At 41.0% G+C, this 27,103-nt stretch overlaps 1 protein-coding gene across 1 annotated transcript in view; it reads right to left on the bottom strand.

The window, feature by feature from the left end:
* The window catches only part of DNAH6 (dynein axonemal heavy chain 6), a gene marked incomplete at its 5' end in the record, with an annotated part of 243,258 nt that overhangs the window by 14,784 nt on the left and 201,371 nt on the right, over window positions 1–27,103 (bottom strand). The window contains 9 exons of the mRNA XM_080684947.1: window positions 1,345–1,474; window positions 7,495–7,616; window positions 8,161–8,280; window positions 9,953–10,091; window positions 11,554–11,700; window positions 12,424–12,512; window positions 15,277–15,437; window positions 18,634–18,824; window positions 21,584–21,756. Of these exons, the coding sequence (XP_080541073.1) occupies window positions 1,345–1,474; window positions 7,495–7,616; window positions 8,161–8,280; window positions 9,953–10,091; window positions 11,554–11,700; window positions 12,424–12,512; window positions 15,277–15,437; window positions 18,634–18,824; window positions 21,584–21,756 (1,272 nt within the window). The remainder of the gene's footprint in view (window positions 1–1,344; window positions 1,475–7,494; window positions 7,617–8,160; window positions 8,281–9,952; window positions 10,092–11,553; window positions 11,701–12,423; window positions 12,513–15,276; window positions 15,438–18,633; window positions 18,825–21,583; window positions 21,757–27,103) is intronic.

The raw sequence follows: 27,103 nt of genomic DNA on the forward strand, positions 1-27,103 counted from the left end.
CTCGGGGGACAGAGTTCCTGCCCAAGGACCTCTTCATCTGGCTCTTTATTGTTATCCTTCATGATAGCCTTTAAAATGAACTGTAAAGGCAATTGTTTTTCTGAGTCCTGTGAGCTGTTCTAGAAAATTACTGAACCCAAGAAGGGGCTGGGGTTGTGGGAACCCTTGATTTGTAGCTGGTTGGTCAGAAGTAAGATCACAATCTGGGACTTGCAAGTGGCATCTACAGTTGGGGGGCAGTCTTGTTGTGGGACTGAGCCTTTAATCTGTGGGGTCTGTGCTAACTCTGGACAGTTAATGTCATAATTAAATTGTAGGGACACCCAGTTGGTGTCCAGAGAGTTGGAGAACTGTTTAATGTGAGGGAACGATCCATGCATTTGGTGTGAGAATTACTGTGAGTAGAGTGAGAAACACAGTTTACTCTTAAAACAGTCATTGTTTTATTTTCTGCTTAAATTTTTGTTTCCCTATAATTACATCTCTTCCAACCACGAGCAATCTACACTAATAAAATAGAAAAATTCAAATTGACTGCACCTCCACAACACCCATCAGCCAATCAGGAGTGAGTATGCAAATAAACCCAACAAAGATGCCGGGTTAATTTGCATATGCAGGTGCAGGGTGGTGGGCGGGGCGGGATGCCTGCTATGAGGGGGAGGGTGGGGGATGGAGGGAGCTACAAGGAGTGGCGCTCCGGCCAGGAGCAAAGCCAGGGGGAAGGAAGGCCTATTCTTGCATAAATCTTCATGCAATGGGCCTCTAGTAGATTAATAAATCTACATCTGCAATCATTTTAACTAAAGTGTTAAAGTGGAATCTGTGATCATTCAGGAAGATTCCTTAACTTACCAGAAAACAAGGTGAAATTAATTCAGCTATTTATCTTGAATGGAGAAGAAAAATGACATGGATTCTAGAGCAGGGCTGTCCAATAGAATCTTTTACAATAATGGAAATGATCTTTATTATCCAATATGGGGGCACTTGAAATGCCACTTGTGCCATTGAGAAAAGGAATTTTAAATTAAATTTTAAGTGTAAGTTGCTACCTGTGGCTAGTGGCTACTTTCTTGGATGGCACAGATCTAGAAACATTAGGAAGTTCAGAAAAAAGTCTGATGAAAGTTACAGTGGCTAGAAACCAATTTGCTCCTTACGCTCCTGGCAGCGGAAATGCTGTAGGCCTCTAGTCTATGAATGGAATGTGCCACATCACCAGAGCTTTCTATGTAAAGACAGGTCTGCATAATAAGCAATTTGGACACCTGCTATCACTCAGCTCTCTGAGTTTACTCCTACAAGTTCCATTATATACAGATGCCAGAAATTATTTATTACCTGGAACTCTGGTCCGGATAGAAGTAACAAGTTCTTGGACAATTTCATCATTGCTCTTTCCCTCTCCACCAGAAGATGACCTTGGCTGAACTTCAAGTATGGTGTTGATTAAAGTGGTGGTCTCTTTGTACTGTAATGGTGGGAAGAGACAGAACAGTGAAGACTCCAATTCTCAAAACATAATTTTGTAGCACCCACAGTTCACTTATTGAAATAATGGCAGTTATAAAAAAACAAGGAATATTTATATTTTATGTTGAAGATAGAGTTGGTAAAATATGCCCATTAGAAATGCACAGTACATCGTTGTCAGTGTTATGGTTAAAATATTTTGGTTGGACAACAATATGAATTTCTTTTTTTTAAATATATATTATTGATTTTTTACAGACAGGAAGGGAGCGGGATAGAGAGTTAGAAACACCGATGAGAAAGAAACATCGATCAGCTGCCTCCTGCACACCCCCTACTGGGGATGTGCCTGCAACCAAGACCAAGGTACATGCCCTTGACCGGAATTGAACCTGGGACCCTTCAGTCTGCAGGCCGATGCTTTATCCACTGAGCCAAACCAGTTAGGGCAACAATGTGAATTTCTTAATGCCACTGAACTGTATACTTAAAAATGGCTAAAAGGATACATTTTAGGCCCTGGCTGGTTTTGCTCAGTGATTAGAGCATAGACCCCGTGGACCAAAGGTTCATGGGTTTGATTCCCAGCCAAGGGCATGTACCTTGGTTGCAGGTTTTTCCCTGACCCTATGTGGGAGGCAACCAATCGATGTGTCTCTCTCATGTGATGTTTCTCTCTCTCTCTCCCCCTCCTCTCTCTCCCTTCCCCTTTCTCTCTCTTAAAAAAAAATCAGTAGAAAAAAGAACCTTAGGTGAGGATTAAAAAAATAAAATAAAATGATAAATTTTATGTTGTATATATTTCACCACAATAAAATGGTTAAATTTTTTTTAGCTTATCATTTAAAAGGCAGTTATGAAAGTAAGGAAGAAATAATGAGAATTGAGTTTTAGAATATGCTTTTCTAATTGAGAAAATGTTATTTAAATAAAAGTATTATGGCTTACTATGGAAAGTTTGAAAACACAGAAAAGTACAGAGAAAAAAATGTCATGATCCTGCTTTTCAGAGATATTTATAACTTTGGTTTACTGCTCCCTCCCACCTCCCATCTTGGACATTGTCTCTATATGTGTGCATACGGTTAAAAAAATTGAACCCATATAATTTATGTAGTATTCTTTTTCAATTTCATGAACACTCTTTCAAACATTACTATTGACATATTCATTAGATTCTAAACACATATACGAAGTCATTTACTTAATGCTATACTTAAATAGTTTGGTTTCCTTGCCCAATGCCAGTCATTTAATACCATGAATTTTTTATTTTAGTTCTTAACTCCTTGGTTGGATGGAAGAGTCTTGAAACATTTAGTGCAGCGAGCCTGGTATCACTTCCTATGATGGTAACTGAATTAGAGACTTCTGGTGAGCAACCATCCCCAGTTTGCTTCTCCTCTAGGGTATAGCAAAGATTACACTTTCTTGCACCCTTACAGAAAGATGGCTCATGTGACTATTATGCTAAATGAGATGTGAGTCAAAGTCATGGTGGACTCTGTAGGCTGAAGCAGTGAAAAGCCTATGCCTAATTCTTCCGTTTCTCTCTTCTCAGGCTGTGAATGAAAGGGCCATTTTTTTTTTTCTAAGTGAATGCAGCTACGTACGTTATAAGAGATTGGGTCCCAGGATAATTATGTGAAGTACAACCCCTCTATCAATCTGCTATCACAGCAGTTGTACTAAACCATTGGGACTTGAATAATTTTCTTACTGCAGCACAACTGACTCTATCCTGACTAATATAGTAGACGATTTACCCTTTTTAGCGGGGGAGGGAGGATGGAAGTAAGGTGGACCAGATGCTAACATGACCTTTTTCTTATTATTGTAGTTCCAAACTAGTTCTAGAACATGTCCTTGCATAGCTTCAGTTTTTTTAGTTTCCTTTTCAAAAAAGCAAAACCCCCGATTGCTTCTGTTTCTTATTGTTTTGCTGAATCTCCTTGAATCACGGTCATCTCTCATCATTTCTATTTTTTGGACATTTCAGTCTCCATTCTGGAAAGCTTATTAAGTTTGTTCCCTACATCACATGTGTGATAATCTGTATTCCAGTTCTGGTCTTTAAGACTCCAGAGAAGTTTTTAATTCTGCTACGGTATTTTTAGCTTCCTTGAAATATTTCATTCTCACATCTCATGGCATTTTTGGTATATACATGTCAGTCTGTTCTCAAAGTTTGGCTTTCTCTTTCCTATAGGCTGGGTCTCATACTCTATCCCAGATGCCAGAACGTATTCTTTCTTTTCTGGTTTCTGCAGTAGATGATTTGCAGAAGGTGAGTCTGTGTCTTCTAGATGGTGTTTCCTATCCCTTATCTTTAGGTATTGTTCTCCCCGCCCTATTTACTCAGCCTCTGTTGGTTTTTTCTTTTTCTTTTTTCAGCCTCTAATAAGAAAAGAGACAATAGATTTCCGCCTGCTCACAGGCAATCTATGCAGATTGCCCTTGCCTTATGCTCATTATTCTCTTTGGAGGCAAATTTCTTCATTGTATCTCCACTTGATATGTACAAGACAAGGTTCAGTTGTTTGTTTTTTAAACTAGGTTCGATATTCTTTTTTTTAAAAAAATATATTTTATTGATTTTTTACAGAGAGGAAGGAAGAGGGATAGAGAGTTAGAAACATCGATGAGAGAGAAACATCGATCAGCTGCCTCCTGCACACCTCCCACTGGGGATGTGCCCGCAACCAAGTTACATGCCCTTGACCGGAATCGAACCTGGGACCCCTCAGTCCGCAGGCCAACGCTCTATCCACTGAGCCAAACCGGTTTTGGCTAGGTTCGATATTCTTTACCAGTAAGCACCTGTAGTTTGCTGGGCTAAGGAAGGAATCATTTGTATCTTTTGTTAAAATTCTATTGATGACAAGAAGCAGAATGAGCTAAACTAAACCAGCTAAAGCAAAGCAAAGGAATCTGTTGGCTCATGTAGCTGGGAAGAAAACACAAGTCATGTGGGTTTCAGGCGTGAACAGATCCAGTGCTTTCCCTCCTGTGCATGCTTGGTTGTTTCTCTCATTCCTTCCTATGACAGATGACCTTCTTTCACATGGTAGGGGAGTGGGGAGGGTGCCAGGGGTAAGGCCACAGGATACTTCAGATACACAGCATCCTAGCCAGGGATTCCAAGAGGAAAGAAAAAGCCCTGCCCTCATCCCAGCATCTATATACACTATCTCCGGAAGGGACTCCCATTCACCTAGCATGGGCCCTGTGCCTGTTCCTTGGACCAATTCAGGTGGTGAGGTGATGAGGTGCTGCCTTTGGCCCAGCCTGAGTGACATGCTCACCTCTGTGAAGGTACTGGGTAGTTAGAATTCTTACCAGAATTATATGGATGAGGAAGGGGTGGGAGTAGGGCATGCATTATACCAGAAAAATGGAGGGAAGGAGGCAGGACAGAAAAACATCCTGGGGGCTCAGTGCATGCCTGTTTTCTCATTCTCAGTCATCCTGAACCAACAGAAAACACAAAGTACTGTGCTCCCGGGCACACACTGCCAAGAGTGCTGCTCCCACCTGCAGTGCTGCACTTCTCAGCACTCCCCTATACCATATCCACACTCCCTTGCCCCTTCTCTCACCCTCCATGCCCCATCCATCCAGAGCAAACATCAGATATGAGTGCAAATGAACACTAGGTCTGTCCACCTCTTTTTCCTGCTGGAAGCAGAATAAGGAGAAATAAGATAGACTATTCTAACTCCTCACCGACTAGCAAAGCGATTTTAATGGTGGAGAACATGACACCAGGTTTCAGAGCATTAACCTCTTGATGTTCTTTCTGGAGGTTCCACTGTCGTTTTGCATGGATTCCTTGGTATCTAGACAAACCTCACCCTCTAACACTTGTGGGGCCACAATTTAAGTTACAAAGAAGGATGAATAGGAAAAAAAAAGAGAGAGAGAGAGAGGGAGATGATTCCTTTTAGCCTTGTGAGGCCAACCTAGTGTTCAACCTTTGAAGCATCCCAGGGCCCTCAGGGACATAGCTCATTTCACGGCTTTTGTCTAGCCGCAGACACCTGAGCATGACAGATGATGAGACTGGAAAGGTCTGTAGTGGCCAGGTCATGGGGAGCCACGAGTGCCCTGCTGAGGAGCTCGGACTCCTCGTAGGTAATGGTGCGGCAGCAGGAGGTCTTACAGGAGTAAAATCGTCCAGTCTGCTCTTTGGACCCATTGCTGTGCTTTGGTACTGTGCCCTCAATTAGCTATAATTTTAAAGTTCGGTGTTTTAATTTCTCGGCCTTGGAGATTTGTTACTGTACTTTTATAATGTAATCATCTATGGGTCCATATGTCTTTCTGTAATATGAAACGAATATGCCCAGCATATTTGGAGGGAGGAGGGTAAAAGAGAAAGGACTATCCGGATGATCATCTAAGTCCCCATGTTATGGTAGACCAGCAGGTGGATTGTGGAGTAGGCAGGAGGCTGAGAGATGAAAGGGGGTGGCCAGCGACAGGAAAATGCATCATGATTTTAGGATTCTGTGAAGGATCCAGAGAGAACAGGCTAAAGTGGAACTAAAAGCTGAAGGTAAGGTGAAACATTTATTTTATTTGTTTATTTAAGAACTAGACGCCCAGTGCATGAAAATTCATGCACTGGAGGGGGGTCTCTCAGCCCGGCCTGCCCCCTCTCACAGTCTGGGAGCCCTCAGGGGCGGGAGGTGACCAGATGCCCCATCACACCTCTGTTGCTGCCACTGCCGGCAGCGTAAGCCTCAGCCAGCCCTGGTTACCTGAGCCTCGGGTGGCCCTGGGCGGCTGGGCAGCCACCATCCGAGGCTTGCCTGCACCTCAGGCCAGCCCTGGGTGGCTGGGCAGCCGACATCCAGGCTTGCCTGTGCCTCGGGCCGGACCTGGGTGGCTGGGGGGCTGAGGGGACTGGGGGACTCCGGAGGCAGGCATTTGGAGCGGCTGGGCCTGCCTGGGGGTGGGCCCAGCCTTGCTGAGTGCCTGCCGCCTGGGCGGGGCTGAGGAGACTGGGCACCGCCACCTTGTGGCTGTGGGTGCCGCCATCTTTGAGGGCGGGACAGTCAATTAGCATATTCCCTTCTTATTGTCTGTGGGCGCCACTATCTTTGTGATGGCGTGAGGGTCAATAGCATATTCTTTCTTTATTAAATAGGATATTATAATTGACAGAGCTGGTGAGGTGATTACCAATGTTCCTGAAAGGGCAGAGACTCCATTTTTGTGCTAGGCCCTTCATCCTGTCCCCAGAATAACCTCCCTTCTGAGAAAAACTACAAGAAAGCAGCTAGGCCCAAATTGGGCTATACTGTAGCATGCTCCTTCACCCATCAGGTGCCAGGGCCAGCCTGACAGGTTGAACCGGGCTGAGGTAGGGAGGTGGGAATTGAGAAAAGAAAGAAAGACAGGAGAGCGGGATCGGGAGGACTACAGATCATCAAGAGACTGCAGCAAGTTTATTAACTGCATAATGCCTTTTGTGCACAAAACACTGAATAGGAGGTCTGTCAAGAGGAATGTATTCTTTGTTCCTCTTAATCTCTAAGGGAGAGACAGAGCAGAAGGACGAATTCTCAGTACAGCAAATCTCAGTAAATAGTTACAGACTTCTTGGTAAGCTATGAAAGGTTGCTCTCATTCTACTGATAACCGCCATCCAAACAAGCCTGGGAAAACTGTGTGGGTAGGGGACAGCCTTGCTAGTCCCTTCAGGTGACCTGGAACTGACCAATCGGGGTCAGCCAGCTCAGGGGACCCTCCCCCTGCCCCAGACCCCTGTAAAACCTTTGTCCTGTTGAAGCTCTCTCTCTCTCTCCACCTCGCTGCTGCGCCGGTGTGTGTGTGTGTATGTGTATGTGTGTGTGTGTGGGACTGAGCTCGAGCTAGCTTGAATAAAGGCTCTTTGCTTTTGCATCGGACTCGGCTCCCTGGTGGTCTTTGGGGATCACGAAATCTGGGCATAACAGTTCCAAGTTTACATACACAATAGGAATAGGTATTTTAAGTTGAAAGGCCACATACCTGGAAAACTAGGTTGGCATTTTCATGCATTCCAAATATTTCTGGGTCATCTATCAAAGGTAGCTTTTCAATGTAGTCTTTAAACTCTTGTAGGGTGTCAGCCAAGGGTGCAAAATAGATGCCTGTTATTGAAGACACAGGAAGGAAATGTCTCAGATAGGCTGGCTTTGGCACTGCTAAGTTTGGTAGTTCTCTGCCAGGCTCAGAGGCTGGCTGTAATCAGCTGTCTTGCATAGAAACAAGAACAGTTTTTCCCAAGCCTCCACGTCACGTCTAGTTTCTTCACCTTTTTCGTGAGGCCCTGAGTGCCTGATTAAGGTCCTAACCTTTCAGGGTGTCTGGCCCAAAACATTTCACGATTCTCGAATTCAGAGATGTGCTGCTAAAAGGTATGCTTTGTTAAGGGCTCCAGATTTCTATAAAACACATGTAGACAGAATACAACCCATTTTTAAAAAAGAAACAATTCAAAGTGGTTAATGCCCAATACATGGCCTTGTGCTGTTACAACCAAAGCAGTTCTGAAGGTGGTCAAGCATGGGGGAGAGGGTGGGCACGGGGACTGGGTTGTGAGGACTGGACACAGCGAACGCCTGCATGGAAAACGGAGAGATGCTGACAACTTCTTAGGGAAGGTCTTTTCCATAGAACTGAACAGTAACTCACCTGATTCGGAATATTTATAACCCTTTTCCAATGTTTCAGGAGAAAAAAATTTTTTCAAGACAGTCCGAAGGCATCTTTGATCCCAGGTGTCTGTAACTCTACCACCATATGTAATTTCACCTGCAAAGGATTTGCATTTAAAAACATATTATTGTTTCTTTTTTATTGATAGATGTATGCCAGTTCTAATAGGTTGATTTACATACACATTTGCTACTGAGAGTGGAAACAGCACAAGAGTTTCCTTCCACTACCTCCCCAAAAGAGAATTAAGTCAGTTTTTAAAAAGCAGGACAAAATCTAGTTCATGTAATCTACCCTTATTATTTTGTGTTTTCCAAATAACAGAAACTAAAGCCACTGAGTTCTGTTTACATTTCTTCCTTCTTCCTGTTTTTTTGTTTGTTTGTTTGTTTGTTTTGCTTCAAACTATTGATTTTGGGTCTCATCCCATCGTTGACTGCAGTATTCTAAAACATACTTTCCGTGAAACATGGCTTTTGGTGAGGGGGAGGGGAAATGAGTAAAATGGAATAAAAACATTTACAATGAGGCATCCAAACCCAATTTACCTTACAGATTGATACTAAGCTAGGGAGGAAAGAGAGATTCAAGGTAAGGAGACAACCAGTCTCACAGAAATTATGTTATGGGGAATTAAACTTATTGGTATCCTGTCTCTCTCTCCACAGAGAAGCTCCATGCAGCATGCTCCAGTGTGATTGGCAAATTACAAGCCTGCTCACATCACCATTTTGTTCAGCAATCTGGGACCCACAGGAGTGGCTGGCGGCAGGGGTATAAATTAGCCTCTCAGATCCCAGGCCCATCCCTCTCACCCTTCTTGGTCTATCCTGAGGTTAGGCCCTCACCCATTCTTACAGTTGTTTTATTATCCGTTGTTTCAAGATTTAATTTGCTTTTCAAGGCTCTAGATCACCTAGTACCTTTCTGCTGTCCCACATGCCCCTTACTCACCAATGAAAACCACCCAGTCCCACCTTGTCCCCTTCTAGAGCTCTCCCTTCCCCCACTTCCCAGTGCAAATCTCTTCTTCATGATTTTAATTCTTGAAAATTTTCCCTTTTTCACAAGTATACCTGACTCAAAAGGTCAATCAGTGTTCAAAGTCTTTTGAATTTAAGAGCACTAATTCTGGAGGCTAGATTGTCTGGGTTTAAATCTTGGCTTTACCAGTTGTAAACCGAGTGCCTCAGTTTTCTCACGTGTAAAATAGGTATATAATAGTCCTCGCCTTACAGGGTTGTTGTGAGGATTAAATCTGCTAATTAATGGGAAGTGCTTAACAGGGGTGGGCAAACTTTTTGACTCGAGGGCCACAATGGGTTCTTAAACTGGACCGGAGGGCCGGAACAAAAGCATGGATGGAGTGTTTGTGTGAACTAATATAAATTCAAAGTAAAGGAGCGGAGGGGAGAGCAAGAGAACCCTCCGCTCTTTCGGCTCCGCGGGCCGGATAGAACAGCCGAACGGGCCGGATCCGGCCTGCGGGCCATAGTTTGCCCACAGCTGGCTTAGAATAATGCTTCGCATGTAGCAAGAGCAATGTAAGTTTTTGCTATTATTGTTGGAGGAAACATCTGTCCCATTTTTCTATGTGTCAATATTCTTATGATATTCTGATCCTGGTCTTCTCTTCGCAAAGGGAATATCAGAAGTCATCACCATCACAATCCAACACTGTGGAGGTGGCCATCTTTGTATGGGCCAGGTGGGTGTGAACCGTGTGTGGCACACAGCTTGGATGCCCTGGCCATGTGGGCATACTGACCAGTAATATAGGTCAGTGCAGCCCAGGGAATCCTTCCTTCTTGACAGTAAAGGTTGAGGTTCAGTAAAGCGCATTCTCTGTCGCTGTCATTAAATTCATAGCAGATGTTCCAACCAAGAGGGCCAAACTTCTTTCTTTCCTAGAATGGAAAATGAAAACCGTCTTAAGTAAAAGTTGATAACATTAATTTTGTGAAAAATATTGAAAACAAAAAGGTTTCTATTGAAGTCGGGCATCCTCATTCTGTAAAATCAGTTAAAGTCATGCAGTTTAACTTCAGATCCCACCAAACAAGGAGGCATCTCTTCCTCCGGTACGGGCCCCTCCAATATTTCTAAAAGAACACTTGATATTCCTAAAAATGGGGCAGGCCTGTCCAAGAACATTTCTTCTTCATGATAAAACATTTCTGCATCCAAATAGGAAAAAGAATCCCACCTGGTGTCCTTTGGCATAATAACACTGACACTCACCTAGCCGGTGGAGAGAGCTCCCCCTACTGTTCTAACGAGTGTGTCCATCGCGCAGGCTCTTCAGTCAGGCCATGCTGTGCCGACTGCATACTCACTTCTCTATAGATGCCTTTATTTATTTTTTTTAAACTGGTACACAGAATCATAATCCTTGTTTCATGACTTCTCATAATGAAATCTTTCCATCTGTTTGTGTTGTATCCATCCCATCTTAATTTCATAATTCGAAACTGATGATTATGCCAGAGGATTGGTCCTACATTCTCTTGGTTTCAAAATTTCTCTACATCTTAAACCACTTCCTCATCTCAACTGCTTTCATTAGAACAAGGGCCTCACACCTGAAACCCCAATCCTCTTGGATCTCCTGTAGGACCTTGTTTACTTATCCCATATCTTGCATCTATAATCTGCTTTTTTCTAGACTTGATTTTTTTTCTCTTTGGCCTACACACATTTGAAAAGCAGTCAGCCAGTTGAATCAAGACTCCATCTAGAGATACATATTTGAAGAGTCAGAATTCAAGTACAAGCCACAGGATGGATACCAGACCTGGACAGCAGTGAGGTTTGAATAGAAGGAAGGAGAAAGTAGTGCTGATCTGAAGATCATCTTTCAGGGGACCTGGGATTCCAGTCACAGGGAGGAAGCTGTGAAGGTTGTTATAGCCATTCAAACAGGAACAGGTAAGAGTAAAATTATTGCAAGAAAGATTAGGGCTTAATGACTTACATGATATATGTGTCAAGAGGGAAGAACAAAAATAATCCTGAAATTTTGGTTGTGGGTAATTGACAGAAGGGAGGCACTGATATCAGAAATAGAGTCTAGAGGGGAAGCAGATTTCGGGAAATGAGGCATAGCTGAGGAGATCAGTTTTGTGCATTGGACCTGCTGCAATCGTCCAGGTGAAGGTGTTCAGAACGGAGCTGGGAGGCAAGGCTGTGAGATACCGAGGCCAGGGAAGCACAGAGATCAATCAGCAACTAACTGGGCTCAGACACAGAACAGGACCTCGACATTTCACGATGCCATTTGTAAGCCTTCATTTAATTCTTACTTTTTATTTGTTTATTTTTAACAAAACACACGTTCTTGTTTCTATTAAGAAGCAGAATTGAGTGTACCTGAACAATTGCATGGAAGAAACAAATGCCAAATATTATCTGTCTCCATTTTTGTCCAAGTATATTTTCTTCAAAATATGAAGGTGTCATTTCAGTAAATGCTCGTCTGATATTTGCACGTAAGCCTTTTGGAGGCTCATTGGTTACCTGGATTTAGATGAAACATATGTCAGAGAGAGTGACTTTACAGATCTGCATGACTTCAGAATAGCACATGTGGACTGAAGCCACTGAGAAAATGTAGATAACTAATGCCCATGGGGTATCCTGGCATGCTCATGCCTGCTCTATGTCTTGCTGTGGTTCTGTCCTGGGAGAACAGGGCCTGGTGGGTCCTCACACCGACAGTGGGTAAACCACCTGCACAAGAACCTCAGACACTTCTATTTGGTGTCCATTTTTCTAAACAGGCCTTCTGCATCGGATTGTCTGTTCATCCCAACATATGGCATCATCCCACACTTTGCCTTGATGACGTGGGCAAGGAGGTAAGATCCCTGGGTGAACATCTGCAGAGGCTGCTCACATATTGGAAACTTTCAGCACCGAAATCCAGCAGCCTGTAGGTCTTCCTGTCTCTCAAACGCTGAAGCATCCCTTTAACGCTGGGAGGGATCCTATTCTCATCACTGCATCCTTGACATGTTTTGATAGAGGCTAAGATGGGATGACTTGAATGACCAACAGGACTAGGGCATGCAAGGATGGGCAGTGGCTTGGGAAACTGAAGAGATACTGACTCCCACCTCCCCACTTGGGCTGTATAGACTTTGACACGGTCCTGCACGGGGCCTGAGCTCCCTGGACCCACTGGACAAACCACTCTGAGGCCAGTCACTTCACATCACTCCAACCACGTGCATCCATTACCTTGACAGAATTTTGAAGAACTGTAACAGGAAATGTATCACTAGGCATGGAACTTAAAAAAAGTCGAAAACTGTCCTTGATAGCAATAACTGTTTAAAACAAAGACAAAACAATGAAAAAGAAAACGCTTACCTCTTAGTAACACTCTTCTATAAGCAGGAATTATTATAGGGTAGCAAAAAATGCTGTAAGCTCTGTTTAAAGACTAGTTTATCTCTAATAAGTGTTGTAAAATGTTCTCAGGGAATCGTTACAGAAATCTTCACACAGGAGAGTCTGGCAGTCTAGACTGGCATATTGGAGTAAAGACATTAGAGACATGTTAATTTTCAATACTTCACGGAGATGTTCAGGGCCTTCCCTCTAAAATGGAGGAAATTTTATTTATTTAAAAATATATAGTTTTATTCATTTCGGAGAAAGAGAGGGAGAGAGATAGAAACATCAATAATGAGAGAGAATCGTTGATTGGCTGCCTCCTGCATACCTCCTATTGGGGATTGAGCCTGAAATCTGGGCATGTGCCCTTGACTGGAATCGAACCTGGGACCCTTCAGTCCACAGGCCGAGGCTCTATCCACTGAGCCAAACTAGCCAGGGCTAAAATGGGGGAAATTTTCAATTGAAAAAGAGGCTAGTTACTGGCAGTGCATTTATGCTTATGAAGTGTTTTTTTTTCCTTAACCACTCAACTTAAGGCAAACTGCACCAGAGTGGTCAGAAAGCCTATGAAGGAGAAAGGAGTTTCTCCCTTCTTCAGAGAAGTTCAAAGGGAACCAAGGGAGCAAGGATATGGAGAGACGTCAAGGGTAACATCAAGAGGTGAACTGAATACACTTTCTGAGCTGAGGACTGAGAATCTAAGAAAGAATGAGTTCCATTCTCGGCTAAAAAGGCCAAAGTAACGTTGGAAAAATCACCATTCGCACCACGGGAAGACACAGGAATCCCCCACAGAGGACTCTCCTGGCATTGGTTTTGTACTGCGGTGTTCCTCCAACATGCCAGGCTTGCTCCCTCCCTGGGTCTCTGCACTGTTTGTTCCTTCTGCCTGGAATGTTTTTCCTTTGATTCCCTCACATTCTTCAAGTCTTAATCAAGTGTCACCTTCTCTAAGAGGTCTTCCCGGGCCACACCATTTAAAATTGCTACCCACTCTTCCGCCCCACCTGCATTCCAACCTGACCTTTCTCATCCTCCTTACTCGCCTTTTAATTTTGTCCAAAGCACTGACCACATTCTGTTTTACCGTATAAATTACTTATCAGATGGTTTATTCATCTGTTTCCCCTCACTAGAATATAAGCTTGATGAGGGCAAGTATCTGTGGTTGTTTTGTTCACCACTATACCTTAAGCATTCAGAACAGTGCATGGCCCATAGTAGGTTCTCAAATTTTACTGAGTGAATGACTGCAGATCCAAGTTGAATTTATTTTTCTTAGTTTGAGCTAAATTAATGAGCTACTTTAAATAGTCAAAATTAAAAGTCAGTTCTAGTACAACTAAAATTACTTGCAGGTAGAAACTATTAGGCATAGAAGCCAAACATCAACCAAAGTCTTAGGGCTAATCGCTAATGAGTTCACTACCCAAAGAATATGAACAATAAAAAAGGCCAGGTGTAGAGAAGGGTGTTCCCCCACCACCACTTTCCCCCTTATAATTGCTAATGCATCAAGAACCTTAACTTTCACAGACATCATAGAAGTTTATTTAGAACTGGAATGGAACCTTAGACATCATCTTAGTATGGGAGTTCTACCAATGATATGATGCGATCATTTGATAGCAGAAGGCAGGGCCCAGGAACAGGGAAGTGAGGGGCCTTTAGGGGAAGGCTGCAAAGCCCTCGCAATGGCCTGGTAACCTGTGCAGCTCTTCACCTTAATAGGCAGCATTAAGTAAAGTTACTTGTAAGACCAGCTGCATAGCTCTCACCTTCCCAGAAAGCTTTCTGCAGTCAAGACAAAAAGGAAGACTCCAGAGGAGGGCTCTGGATACTCTAGGTTGGTGGTTCTCTCCCATGGCCTCCTGGCAGAGTGGGGCTCACTGTGTTTATTACCAGCGATACAGTTCCTAGGGTTTCAATTATTCCCATACTAGCATTTTAAAACGAGTAGATTCTAACTCCACTTCTTATCTCTGTGCAGCCCATTATACTTTCTTGAGTGGGAAAGAAAGTGGTGATATGGCAGTTAGTATACAAAGCAGTAAAAAGCTACTCTAAAGGGAATTGGTGGTAATCTCAGCTCTGTTCCTTAACTTCTCTCCTTCTATAGGGAAAGATTTATTTTCCTTCGTTGTCCTGAATTCATTTTTCTTTTTCGTTTTATTATGTTTACCTGTAATCTACTTTTTGAATTTGGATGGCTTTCCATAGACAGCAATGTGAAACAGAAATGATCCAGTGGGCGGCCTAGCTGGTTTGGCTCAGTGGATAGAGTGTCAGCCTGCAGACCGAAAGGTTCCGGGTTCGATTCTGATCAAGGGCACATGCCCGGTTGTGGGCTCGATCCCCAGTAGGGGCTGTAGAGGAGGCAGCTGATCAATGATTCTCTCTTATAATTGATATTTCTATCTCTTTCTTTCTCCCCCTTCCTCTCTGACATCAATAAAATATAAAAAAAGAAAAAGAAATGATCCAGTGGGTGATCCACCTCAACTTGGTGTCTAAAGATCTTCTTTCGAATCTGGGTTGTGTAACTTAACTAAAGCTCTGTAGGTCTCATATTTCTCCTCTCTAATATGGGAAACACAATCCCTACAATAAAGAATTATTATAAGGAATCAGTTCAACAAGAAAGGCTACATAAAATGGTATTATTATGCAAATGATATGTGTTCGACATACGTGGGTCTGTGAAGGTTTTAATGAGCTCTTCCATTGCCAACATCCAAGAAACAGCAAGATGGCAGTTTTGCAAAAATACCCAGTTTCCTGTTTTCATAGCATCTTTGATCATTTTTTCAGCAATGGGTCCTTGTCCTTGCCCCAGTGAAATGGATTGCACCCTGAGTTGAACAACAACAACAACAACAACAACAACAACAACGAAATGCTGTTTTTTAAAGCAATGAAATCATTAGGCATTTAAATATAGTAGACTTTTGCCTAGAATAAGCACACATTTAAAATCTTCATTCTGATAGATGTACAAATGTTTTTTCGTATTTTCTTGTTTTAAAAAAAACATTTTTACTATAACATACGGGAAAGTGCAAAGAACAAATACACAGCTCTATGAATTTTGCAAATGAACATCTGTGGTTGAGAAGAGAACTTTGCCAACACCCTGGGCACATCTCTTCTGTGCCCCTTTCCACCCAATCATTTTCCCTTCCTTCTTCCCAAAGGTATTCGCTACCCAGAGTTCCAAGCTTATAGGTCAGTTTTAAAAAACTGAAGACTAATATATATATTAGTATCCTCTCAATCAGTATCCTCTTAATTCTCAAAGGCTATTTTGAATTCTAACACCATAGGTCAATTTTGCCTGTTTTTGAATTTTATATAAGTGGAAACATATTTTTTTTTGTATTTGGTCCATTTCAATCAACATTATTTTCTGATTAATTCATATTATTGTGTGTCATTGTGTTCATTCATTTTTATTGCTATATAATATTCCACGTTTTATCCATTTTGCTTTTGATGGACGTTTGGATCACTTATGGCTTTTGACTCTTACATACAATGCTTCAATAAACATTCCTGTACATGTCTTTTGGTGTACATGTGCACTCCACTTTGTTGTGTATATTCCTAGGAGTGGAACTGCTGTTTGACAGAATATGAGTATGTTTAACTTTTTTTATAGCATCAAACTATTTTCCAAAGTGATGCCACCATTCCACACTTCTCCCGGCAGCAGGTGAGAGTACTTGCTTCTCCATGACCTTGCTAACACCTGATAAATTTGTATAGTGGTATCTCATTGAGGTTTAAATTGTTTCCCCTTTTCATAGGTTTATTGGCCATTTGGATATTCCATTTTATATCTCCCCTTGCTCTCCTCTTTTTTTTTTTCTATTGTGAATCACCTGTCCTTTTCTTTTTTATTTTTCAGAGTTCTTTATATTGGATATAAACATTTTGTTCTCTTTTACTGTCTCCATAGTTTTGCCTTTTTGCAGACTGACATGTAGTTGGAGTCATACAGCATGTAGCCTTTTCAGATATGCACTTAAGTTTCTTCCATGTCTTTTCATGGCTAGATAGCACCTTTCTTTTTAGTGCCAAGTAATATTTCATTATTTGGATATGTCACAGCTTATTTACCTATTCACCTACTGAAAGACATCTTGGTTGCTTGCAAGTTTTGGTAATTATGAATAAAGCTGCAGTGAACTTCCAGGTGCAGGTTTTTGCATGCACACAGTTTTTAACTCCTTGGGTAAATACCAAGGAGTGTGATTGCTAGATAGAATGGTAAGAGTATGTTTCATTTTGTAAGAAAACACAAAACTGTCTTCCAATGTGACTGTACCATCTTTCATTCCCACCAGTAATCTGTTTCTGTCTCTTACTTTTTTTTCTGCCTTCTTCCTTGTTTAGTTTCACTCATCAAATCAATCTATTAAATTCTTAATTTCAGTTATATTTTTCAGTTCTAGGATTCCATCTATACTAATAAAAGGGTAATATGCTAATTAGACCAGGTCAACCAGACATCTTCAGGATGTCCGACTTCCTTCCGGACAGTTAGGGGGAGACCAGGCCGGCAGGGGACCAGTTAGGGGGCAACCAGGCCGGCAGGGGACCAGTTAGGGGGCAACCAGGCCGGCAGGGGACCAGTTAGGGGGCAATCAGGCCGGCAGGGGACCAGTTAGGGGGCAATCAGGCAGGCAAGTAGAGGCAATTAGAGGCAATCAGGCAGGCAGGCAGGCAGGCAAGCGGTTAGGAGCCAGCAGTCCCAGATTGGAGAGGGTGCAGGCCAGGCTGAGGAAACCCCCCCGCCATGCACCAGGCCTCTAGTTTTTAAATAATTCCAGTTCTCTACTAATTTTTTCAATCCTCCATTTGAATATTTTAAATGTTATTTAAAAAATCTGTCTCATGTATACATTATCAGGGTACCCTGTACTCTGCTCCTATTGCGTATTGTTTTTCTTGGTTTTTAAACATTTTTTTCTGGCCTTTCCATGTACCTGGTTTTATTTTATTGTGTGCCTAAGATTTTGTGTTTCTGCAGACAAGATTTACATTTTTTCCTGGTAGACAGCTAGAGATACTAGTAAACAGGGATCACCTTAACCTCTTCAAGTAGTCTATTTCTTACTTGGTCTTAGACCTTTTAATGCACAAGTTTAAACTTCCCCCTTTCCCCTGTTACTGAGTGGAGTAGAGGCTCATGCAAAAGATGAGATTACTACAACCTAAAGAGCTATGGATTTTTTTTTTTGCACATTTGAGCATAGGGAGTAAACTATAATCCTTTTAGAGTTACATTAAAAATGTCTTAAATAACAAGTAAGTTTTAGTCACTATTCCACTAGATTATCAGACATCAACATTTTATTTTATTTATTTATTTAAAAATATATTTTATTGATTTTTTTAAAAAAATATATTTTATTGATTTTTTACAGAGAGGAAGGAAGAAGGATAGATAGTCAGAAACATCGATGAGAGAGAAACATCGATCAGCTGCCTCTTGCACACCTCCTACTGGGGATGTGCCCGCAACCAAGTTACATGCCCTTGACCGGAATCGAACCCGGGACCTTTCAGTCCGCAGGCTGACGCTCTATCCACTGAGCCAAACCGGTTTTGGCTTTATTGATTTTTTTTACAGAGAGGAAGGGAGAGGGATAGAGAGTTAGAAAAATCAATGAGAGAGAAACATCGATTAGCTGCCTCCTGCACACTCCCCACTGGGTGTGCCCGCAACCAAGGTACATGCCCTTGACCAGAATCGAACCTGGGACCCTTAAGTCTGCAGGCCAACGCTCTATCCACTGAGCCAAACTGGTTAGGGCTAGACGTTGAATTTTAAACCGTCTCCCTTTCTCAAATGAAATTTACATATACTTATATGATTTTGACCCCATTTTAACAACATAGTTAGCTAAATATTAATGTTTCTTAATTTATTTAGTACGGGGTACCTGAATGTAGGAATCCATACTCTATAGAAGGCACAAAAAGGGAAACTTTTATCAAGGAGATGTTCATATGAGTTGCTGAATTTGCACAAGGAGACCTTACCGTTCTGAATATCCATAGTCCCGGGCAAACCTCTGAAATGCGCCCATGGGATCTGAGCCTGTGCTTAAGATGAATACCAGGGGAGTGTTGTAGGACATATCTTGATACAAAGTCGGCAGGTCCATAGGCGGTGTCTCTATAAAGCGTTTCCCAAGATTTTCTATTACAAAATCTGTAAGAGCAAAAACCACCTGAAAGGTGAAAAGAAAAACATTAAAAAAAAATGTGTTGGTTGAGCATCTTTCATAATTTACTCTATTTCCCCTCAACTTCTCAGAGGTTGATGCCCTGTCCTTTGAGCTCATTCTCTCTTGATTAGGTATATTTCTTCCTATGGATCAACTTGGTGAACATGTACACTTCACAACTGCTGACAGCCCTGCTTCTCCTGACTGCACTGAGCAGGATAAACTATTGCACGAGAGGAAAGTCCCCCATCACTCGGTCTATCTATACACCTGCGATTTCCCCATCCTCACCTCCTTTTGTTCCATCCCTCTTGCATTCTCAGGGACTTTCCTTTTAGTCCTTCCATTGACTGCTGCGTTATTGACCTCTCCCTCTCTCCATGATCTCCCTATCACCATCCAATTAGGCTCTATTGTCTTCTATTCTTAAAACCCACACCAGAGAGCCTTCCCTTGATTGCAGTGCCCTGCCAGCTACTATTTCATTTCTTTGCTTCCCATTCACAAGCCAGTTTCTCAGAGGAATTGACTCCGTATGCTGTCCACCATCTTCATCTCTTATCTACTCATCAACCTCTTCTGACCTCTCTCAGGAACAAGCCCCAGCCTTGATGATCATATCCCTGGCCAGGCCACTTTCTACACCAGTGTGTTCCCTTCACCAACCTCCCCCGAGCCAACTTAACCCTTTTCTGCTCTTGCAGACCATGGCTCTCCAGAGCCCAAATGGAGTCTTTGTTTGAGATAGAAAAAGGTGTCCCTTTTAGAGATATTTATGCCCGAAAACTGTCATGATAAATATACAAACCTAACCTGCCATGCCTACAATGTGAACGGCTGCCTTAAAGGTGGGGCAGGCCACATCTTTCACAGCTATAGGCAGCAGCTGGGATTTAATGTTAGCTCTCCATTAGGTGTTGACAACACCCTGTCCAAATAAGTCTTAACATGTTTTTATTGGGGGTGGGGGGGAGACATGTTGTTTGGATTTGGATGGCACCGCAATCTGGCCACAATGGGAAAAGACAGTCACATGCTTGCCCACCTAAGTATGGCTATATTGTGGTGCAGACTGTAGAGGTGGCGTGGCCCAGAAGGGACAGCTCTGAGATAGGGCCGAGGGGCCTGGAACTTTGTTCCACTGTGTGACTAAAAATAATTCCAACGTACATTTCTTTATTATTTTATTTAAAATATTTTCAAAGATATAAGCTATTTATTTGCTTTTTACTTTGAAAAAAAAAATGCTCATAGAGTTTACAATAAATGACCACAAGACGAAGCACCAGTAATTTATTTCTTGGGGGCTATTAGCCTATATAATCCTATATAATAAAGAGGTAATATGCAAATTGACCATCACTCCAACACACAAGATGGCCGCCCCCATGTGGACACAAGATGGCCACCACAAGATGGCTGGCAGGAGGGGGCAGTTGTGGGTGATCAGGCCAGCAGGGGAGGGCAGTTGGGTGTGACCAGGCCTGCAAGGGAGGGCAGTTGGGGCAATTAGGCCTGCAGGGGAGGACAGTTGGGGGGGGACCAGGCCTGCAAGGAAGGGCAGTTGGGAGCGACCAGGCCAACAGGGGAGGGCAGTCAGGGGTGACCAAGCTGGCAGGGGAGGGCAGTTGGGGGCAACCAGGCCTGCAGGGGAGGACAGTTGGAGGGGGGGACCAGGCCTGCAGGGGAGGACAGTTGTGGGGGGACCAGGCCTGCAAGGAAGGGCAGTTGGGAGTGACCAGGCCAACAGGGGAGGGCAGTTAGGGGTGACCAGGCTGGCAGGGGAGGGCAGTTAGGGGCAACAAGGCCTGCAGGGGAGGCAGTTGGGGGCAACCAGGCTGGCAGGGGAAGGCAGTTAGGAGTGACCGGGCAGCAGGGGAGCAGTCAGGCGTTGATCAGGCTGGCAGGGGAGTGGTTACGGGGTGATCAGGCAGGCAGGCAGACGCAGTTAGGGGCAATCAGACAGGCAGGCAGGCGAGCAGTTGGGAGCCAGAAGTCCTGGATTGTGAGAGGGATGTCCACTGGGATCAAGCCTAAACAGGCAGTTGGACATCCCTCAAGGGGGTCCCATATTGGAGAGGGTGCAGGCTGGGCTGAGGGACACCCTTCCCCCCGTGCACGAATTTTGTGCACTGGGCCTCTAGTGTAAATATAAAAGTGGTAACACGCTCATAAAATGCTTCTGAATTTAAAAAGTTGGAGAAATATTGTTCTGGAAAACAGGACACTCTATTACTATTATATAGAGATCTAGGATTCCTATGTCTTTATTAATGAAAAATCAAACACTGTGGGCTACATGCACAATTTCTCATGTCTCTGAACTGATTTTCTTTATGAAACATTTTAAACATGCAAAAATAAGTTTGTATAAAACACACCCTTGGTTAGGATCTAGTCTACATAATGTATATCCAGAAATACATAAATATCCAAGAACATGGATAAGTACATGGAATATAGAAAGGAGATGAATCAGGTAAAGCAACAGAGCCAAGGTTTCCTGTGGAATTAGCTTGGTTTTTCTGTCTTTTGATTTGCTTTAGTGCTATTTGTCTCTCCAGTGGTATGTAAGGTTTATGATTCTCAGGTGGAGGAAGAGGCAATACAATAGAAGTGCATGTGTACACATGCCAGCCCACGAATGTGTTACTACCATGGCTAACAAATAAATCTTATTAGTTCATGGATCATAATTAGCTGTTGAACTTTAGTAAAAATAGTTATAACACAGTCCTTTAGTTAAAAAACAACAACCTTACCTTTTCTTCTTTACAACATTTAACAAGAATTAGCTTATGGAAAGAGCTCAATTTTGAAAGCCACAATTCATAGATTTCGGTCTCATCTTCCTGTGTCAGGAATTGCTCATCTTCTTCCCCTATTTTGGGATAGTTTCTCAATTCCTGTGAGTTAATAAAAGTCTCAAAAGATCCTGGAAACATAATTTAAAAATATGCCTTATTTAGAGTTGTTTTGACTTGTAAATTAAATAAATATATTTGGTAATTTAGAAATCTTTACATTTACTATAAAACCTTTTACGAATGTAAATATATTAATATCCCCCTATCCAGACTAATTAAAGAGCAAAGAAATTAAAACTGGATCAGAAAATATTCAACAGAAAACTACTTATAAAAAGCAAAACTAAACAAATAATAGAGAGGTTAAAATAAAAGGATGCATAGAAATACATTAATCAAATGTGAACAAAAAGAAAACTGAAGTGATAAGAGTAACATTGGACAAGTTAGAATTTAAGGCAAATGTAATTAAATGGGACAAATGAGGTTATAGTAAAATTCAAACCTCATAATAAAAGCACAATAAAATGAACCTATATGTTCCAGATAATAGTATAAGAATATATCCATCACTGCTGGAGGTAGAGGAAAAAGTAGAAAAAGAATTGTGGTAGGAAATAATACACCATTATTAGTCTGTGACAGATGAAGCAAATTAAAAATTCTGGTCTACATAATTTGAGCAATAGGAAAAATATATGACTAAATCGACAATATATACAACTTTATGCCCCGATAAGCATAATACATTGCTCCCCCTCCCCCTTGGAATAGTTATAAGAAATGGGCTTGCATTTCACGTGCTATAACCCTTGCAATGGTTATAGCATGCAGTAAGAATTAGCGTTGAAATTCCTGTTGATACAAGGTGCACAGTGTGCTGGGAGCTCTCGGCAAGCCAACACAGCAATGACAGAACAGGTTCCTTCAGTCAAACATTAGGCAGAATAGTGGGCTTACATTTCAGGCTATAAAGCCACTTTCTCTAGCTGGTCTGCTGGGGCCTAATAACTGCAATCAGAGTTATTGATGGAAATTTAGTGACACTTAAGACCATGGCCTTGAAGAAGGGTGCACCTCAAGACTTCTAGTTTCTATATGGAATAAAGACAATTCCATGGCATGAGACTGCAGGGTTCATTCAGCACACCAAAATGCTCTTTGGTGGAAGGTGGTTACATTATTCTAAAAACCAGGTAATGGAAGCATTGATTCCAAAGGGAATTCTTTTTTCTTGAGGTTATTGTACAATCATCAAGTCTTTGCCTAATAAGACAAGACAGCATATTATAAATGATAACTCAACTAATAAGACATGAAACACTTAGAGACCATCAAAGACAAAGGATTAAGGCAATTAGGAAGCTTTTGAAAGTAAGAATGACATTGGAATGATTAAATTTGACCTACAAAGATCTAAAGTTCACATTTAGAGCACAAGCCATCCTATTACACATGTGTAAACCTTCATAATCCTGTAGGATTTCCAGAATAAATCTTGAAATTTTACAAATGAAAGCAGAAAAATAGCTTTAAATTGTTGAAATTTTCATCCCAATTGACAGGGTAACACAATGCCTTTTATTCAAACATGATGAGTTGTTCTCAGAATTACTTTGCCTTTCAACCTCTTCTCTCTTTGCCTCTGTGTTTATGAGGCTTCATCTATTCCTTTCTACTTTGGATCTGTTTGCAAATGTTCATCTCTAGGCTTCTCCTATGAGTGTTTTTCTTTTTATATTCTATCTATAATGCTAGCTGTCTTGTTAAACTGGTCCACAATATAGAAACATAATTTCTATTTGATGTAGTTACCAAAGAACATTTTATTTTTTCCAGTCTTTATTCAGAAATCAGATAAGCATATTAAGATCCCAGAAATTCTGGTCCATGTAGGCTTTAAATCACCACAGTTACTGGGTGCACAAAGAATAGGAACAAGACAGTGTTGTCTGCTTTCACCACTTTCATGCAACATAGACTGGAAGTCCTAACCACAGTGATCAGATAAGAAGAAAACATAAAAGGCACCCAAATTGGAAAGGAGGAAGTAAAACTATCACTATTTGCAGATGACATGATACTGTACATAGAAAACCCTAAAGACTCCACCAAAAAGCTACTAGATTTAATAAATGAAGTTGGCAATGTAGCAGGATATAAAATTAACACTCAGAAATTTATGGCATTTTTATACACCAGTAATGAACTCTCAGAAAGAGAAACTAAAAAAAAAAAAAATCCTACTAACTAGTGAAACAAAAAAAGTAAGATACTTAGAAATAAACTTAACCAAGGAGGTAAAAGACCTGTACTTGGAAAACGATAAGATGTTGAAAAAAGAGATAGAGGAAGATATAAACAAGTAGAAGAATATACCATATCCATAAATTGGTAGAATCAATATCATTAAAATGTCCATATTCCCCAAAGCAATCTACAGATTCAATGCAATCCTTATTAAAATACCAACAGCATATTTCACAGACCTAGAACAAACACTCCAAAAATTTATATGGAACCAAAAAAGACTCTGAATAGTTGCAGCAATCATGAGAAAGAAGAACAAAGTTGGAGGAATCACAATACCAGATATCAAGTTATAGTACAAAGCCACTGTGCTCAAAACAGCCTGGTACTGGCACAAGAACAGGCATATAGATCAATGGAACAGAATAGAGAACCCAGAAATTGACCCAAGACTTTATGCTCAATTAATATTTGACAATGGAGACAAGAGCATGCAATGGAGTAAAGACAGTCTCTTCAATAAATGGTGTTGGGATAATTGGACAGGTACATGCAAAAAACTGAAACTAGACCACCAACTTATACCATACACAAAAACAAACTCAAAATGGATAAAAGACTCAAATGTAAGTCATGAAACCATAAAAATCCTAGAAGAAAATGTAGGCAACAAAATATCAGATATCTCACAGAGCAGAATTTTCACTGATGCATTGCTTAGGACAAGAGAAACAAAAGAAAAAATAAACAAATAGGGCTACATAAAAATAAAAAGCATTTGTACAGCTAAAGAAAACAGCATCAAAATGACATGGGAACCCACAGTATGGGAGAACATATTTGCCAATGATACATCTGATAAGGGGTTAATTTCCAAAACACCTAAAGTACTCATACAACTCAACAAAAGGAAGATAATCCAATTAAAAAATGGGCAGAAGACCTGAATAGACACTTGTCCAAAGAGGAATACAAATAGCCAAGAGACATATGAAAAAATGCTCAATATCACTAATCATCAGAGAGATGCAAATTAAAATGATAATGAGGTATAACCTTGCACCTGCCAGAATGGCTATCATCAATAAATCAACAAACAACAAATGCTGGTGAGGATGTGGAAAAAAAGGAACCCTCGTACTCTGTTGGTGGGAATGCAGATTGGTACAACCACTATGAAAAACAGTATGTAGTTTCCTCAAAAAATTAAAAATGGAATTGCCATTTGACCCAGTGATCCCACTTCTAGGAATATATCCTGAGAAGCCAGAAACACCAGTCAGAAAGAATATATGCACCCCTAGGTTCATAGCAGCAATATTTACAATAGCTAAGATCTGGAAATAGCCCAAGTGCTCATCGGTAGATGAATATATTAAAAAACTGGTACATTTACATAATGGACTATAATGCAGCTGTAAAAAAAAAAAAAGGATCTCTTACCCTTTGAAAATGGAGGGACTTGGAGAGCATTATGCTAAGCGAAATAAGCCAGTCAGAGAAAGACAAGTATCACATGATCTCTCTTACATGTGGAATCTAATGAACAAAATAAATTGCTGAACAAAAAAGATCCAGAGACCTGGAAGCATGCAATGAACTGATGCATTTCAGAGGGAAGGGGGTGGGTGCGATGACCTCAACCAATGAACTTACGCATATATGCATAGCCCATGGACAGACAATAGTGCAGGGAAGGCCTGGGGAGGAGAAGAGAGCAGGATGAAGGGTAAATGAGGGAGAAAGAGGGACATCTGTAATACTCTAAACAATAAAGATAAATTTTAAAAAATCAACAAAATCCCACTAAAGATATACCAAAAACATGAGAATGACATGAGTTGAAAATGAATAGTGAAGAATATAATATGCCAACCAAGAGAAACCTGCTGTAATAATGTTAACATTAAAGAAATATTTTCAGGAAAATATAGCAATTTATAATAAAGAGAAATGTTCCTTAATAAAAAAGAAACAATTTACTAGGAAGATGATAATCCTAAATCTATTTATATTAAGCAGCATAATTTTAATTTCACAAAATATGGGAAAAATTTCAGAATTACAAAGAGAAATTGTCAGTCATAATGGTAAACCTTAATTTACCTGTCTTAGAAACTGACAGATCAAATATAGAAAACATTACTAAAGTAAACACACTAAGTTTTGATAGACCTTGAGGACATTATGCTATGTGAAATGTCAGCCAGAGATAGACAAATACCGTATGATCTCACTTATATATGGAATCTAAAAAAAACCCCACCCAAACCAACAATCTCCTTGCTACCAAGCTCACAGATATGGGAACAGATTGGTAGTAGCCAGAGGAGGGGGTGGAAGAGTGGGCAAAATGGGTGAAGGCAGCCAAAAGGTACAAACTTCCAGTTATAAAATACTTAAGTTCTGGGGGCCTAATGTACAGCATGGTGACTATAGTTAATGATACTGTATTGTGTATTTGCAAGTTGCTAAGAGAGTAAATCTTAAAAGTTCTCACCACACACACAAAATTCTGTAATTATGCTTGGTGGTGGATATTAACTAAACTTATGGAGTCTTGCATCCAAGAAATGTCACATATGGAATATTTTACATAAACTGAAGTCTAAAGAAATGGTAAAGAATCAATTTTATGCAGACTAGGAATGTAATTTTCATAATAGAATTAAATTATTAATAAAAAGATAGTCCCAAAATATCCTAAATGTTTTTGAATTAAAGAGTTTAATTTTAGAATTAAAATGGGTACATATTAAAAGTTGTGGAGAAAAATTAATATAGAATGTTATAATCAGAGCAGTCATTACCTCTGGGGAAGGGGTAAGGATTCTGTGAAGGAGTATGAGGGGATTTTGGGAGGCTGGGACTGATTCAGTTCTTGATTTTTGTGTACTGGCCCATTAAGTGTAGTCAGTTTTTGATAAACAAATTGTACAATTTTGATTTTGTACACTTTTCCATATGCATGTTATACTTCAAGAAAAAGAGATGCAGCTAAAGCAACACTTAGAGGCAAATGTATATACTCTTAAAATGGATAAAATAGTAAATATGAAATATTGAAAATTCATGGGCTAAGCATTCAACTCAAGAAATTGGGAAAACAAGTAATTAATAATTTCTTAACCATGAAGAAATTTCCTAGAGGAAAAATACTGATATTGCAGAAAAGGTTAAAGGAGACGATAAAGTTAGGATTGGTGAGCCTGTTCACAAACCCTG

The sequence above is a fragment of the Plecotus auritus genome (genome assembly GCF_963455305.1).
Source record: "Plecotus auritus genome assembly, chromosome: 8".
Classification (NCBI taxonomy): domain Eukaryota; kingdom Metazoa; phylum Chordata; class Mammalia; order Chiroptera; family Vespertilionidae; genus Plecotus; species Plecotus auritus.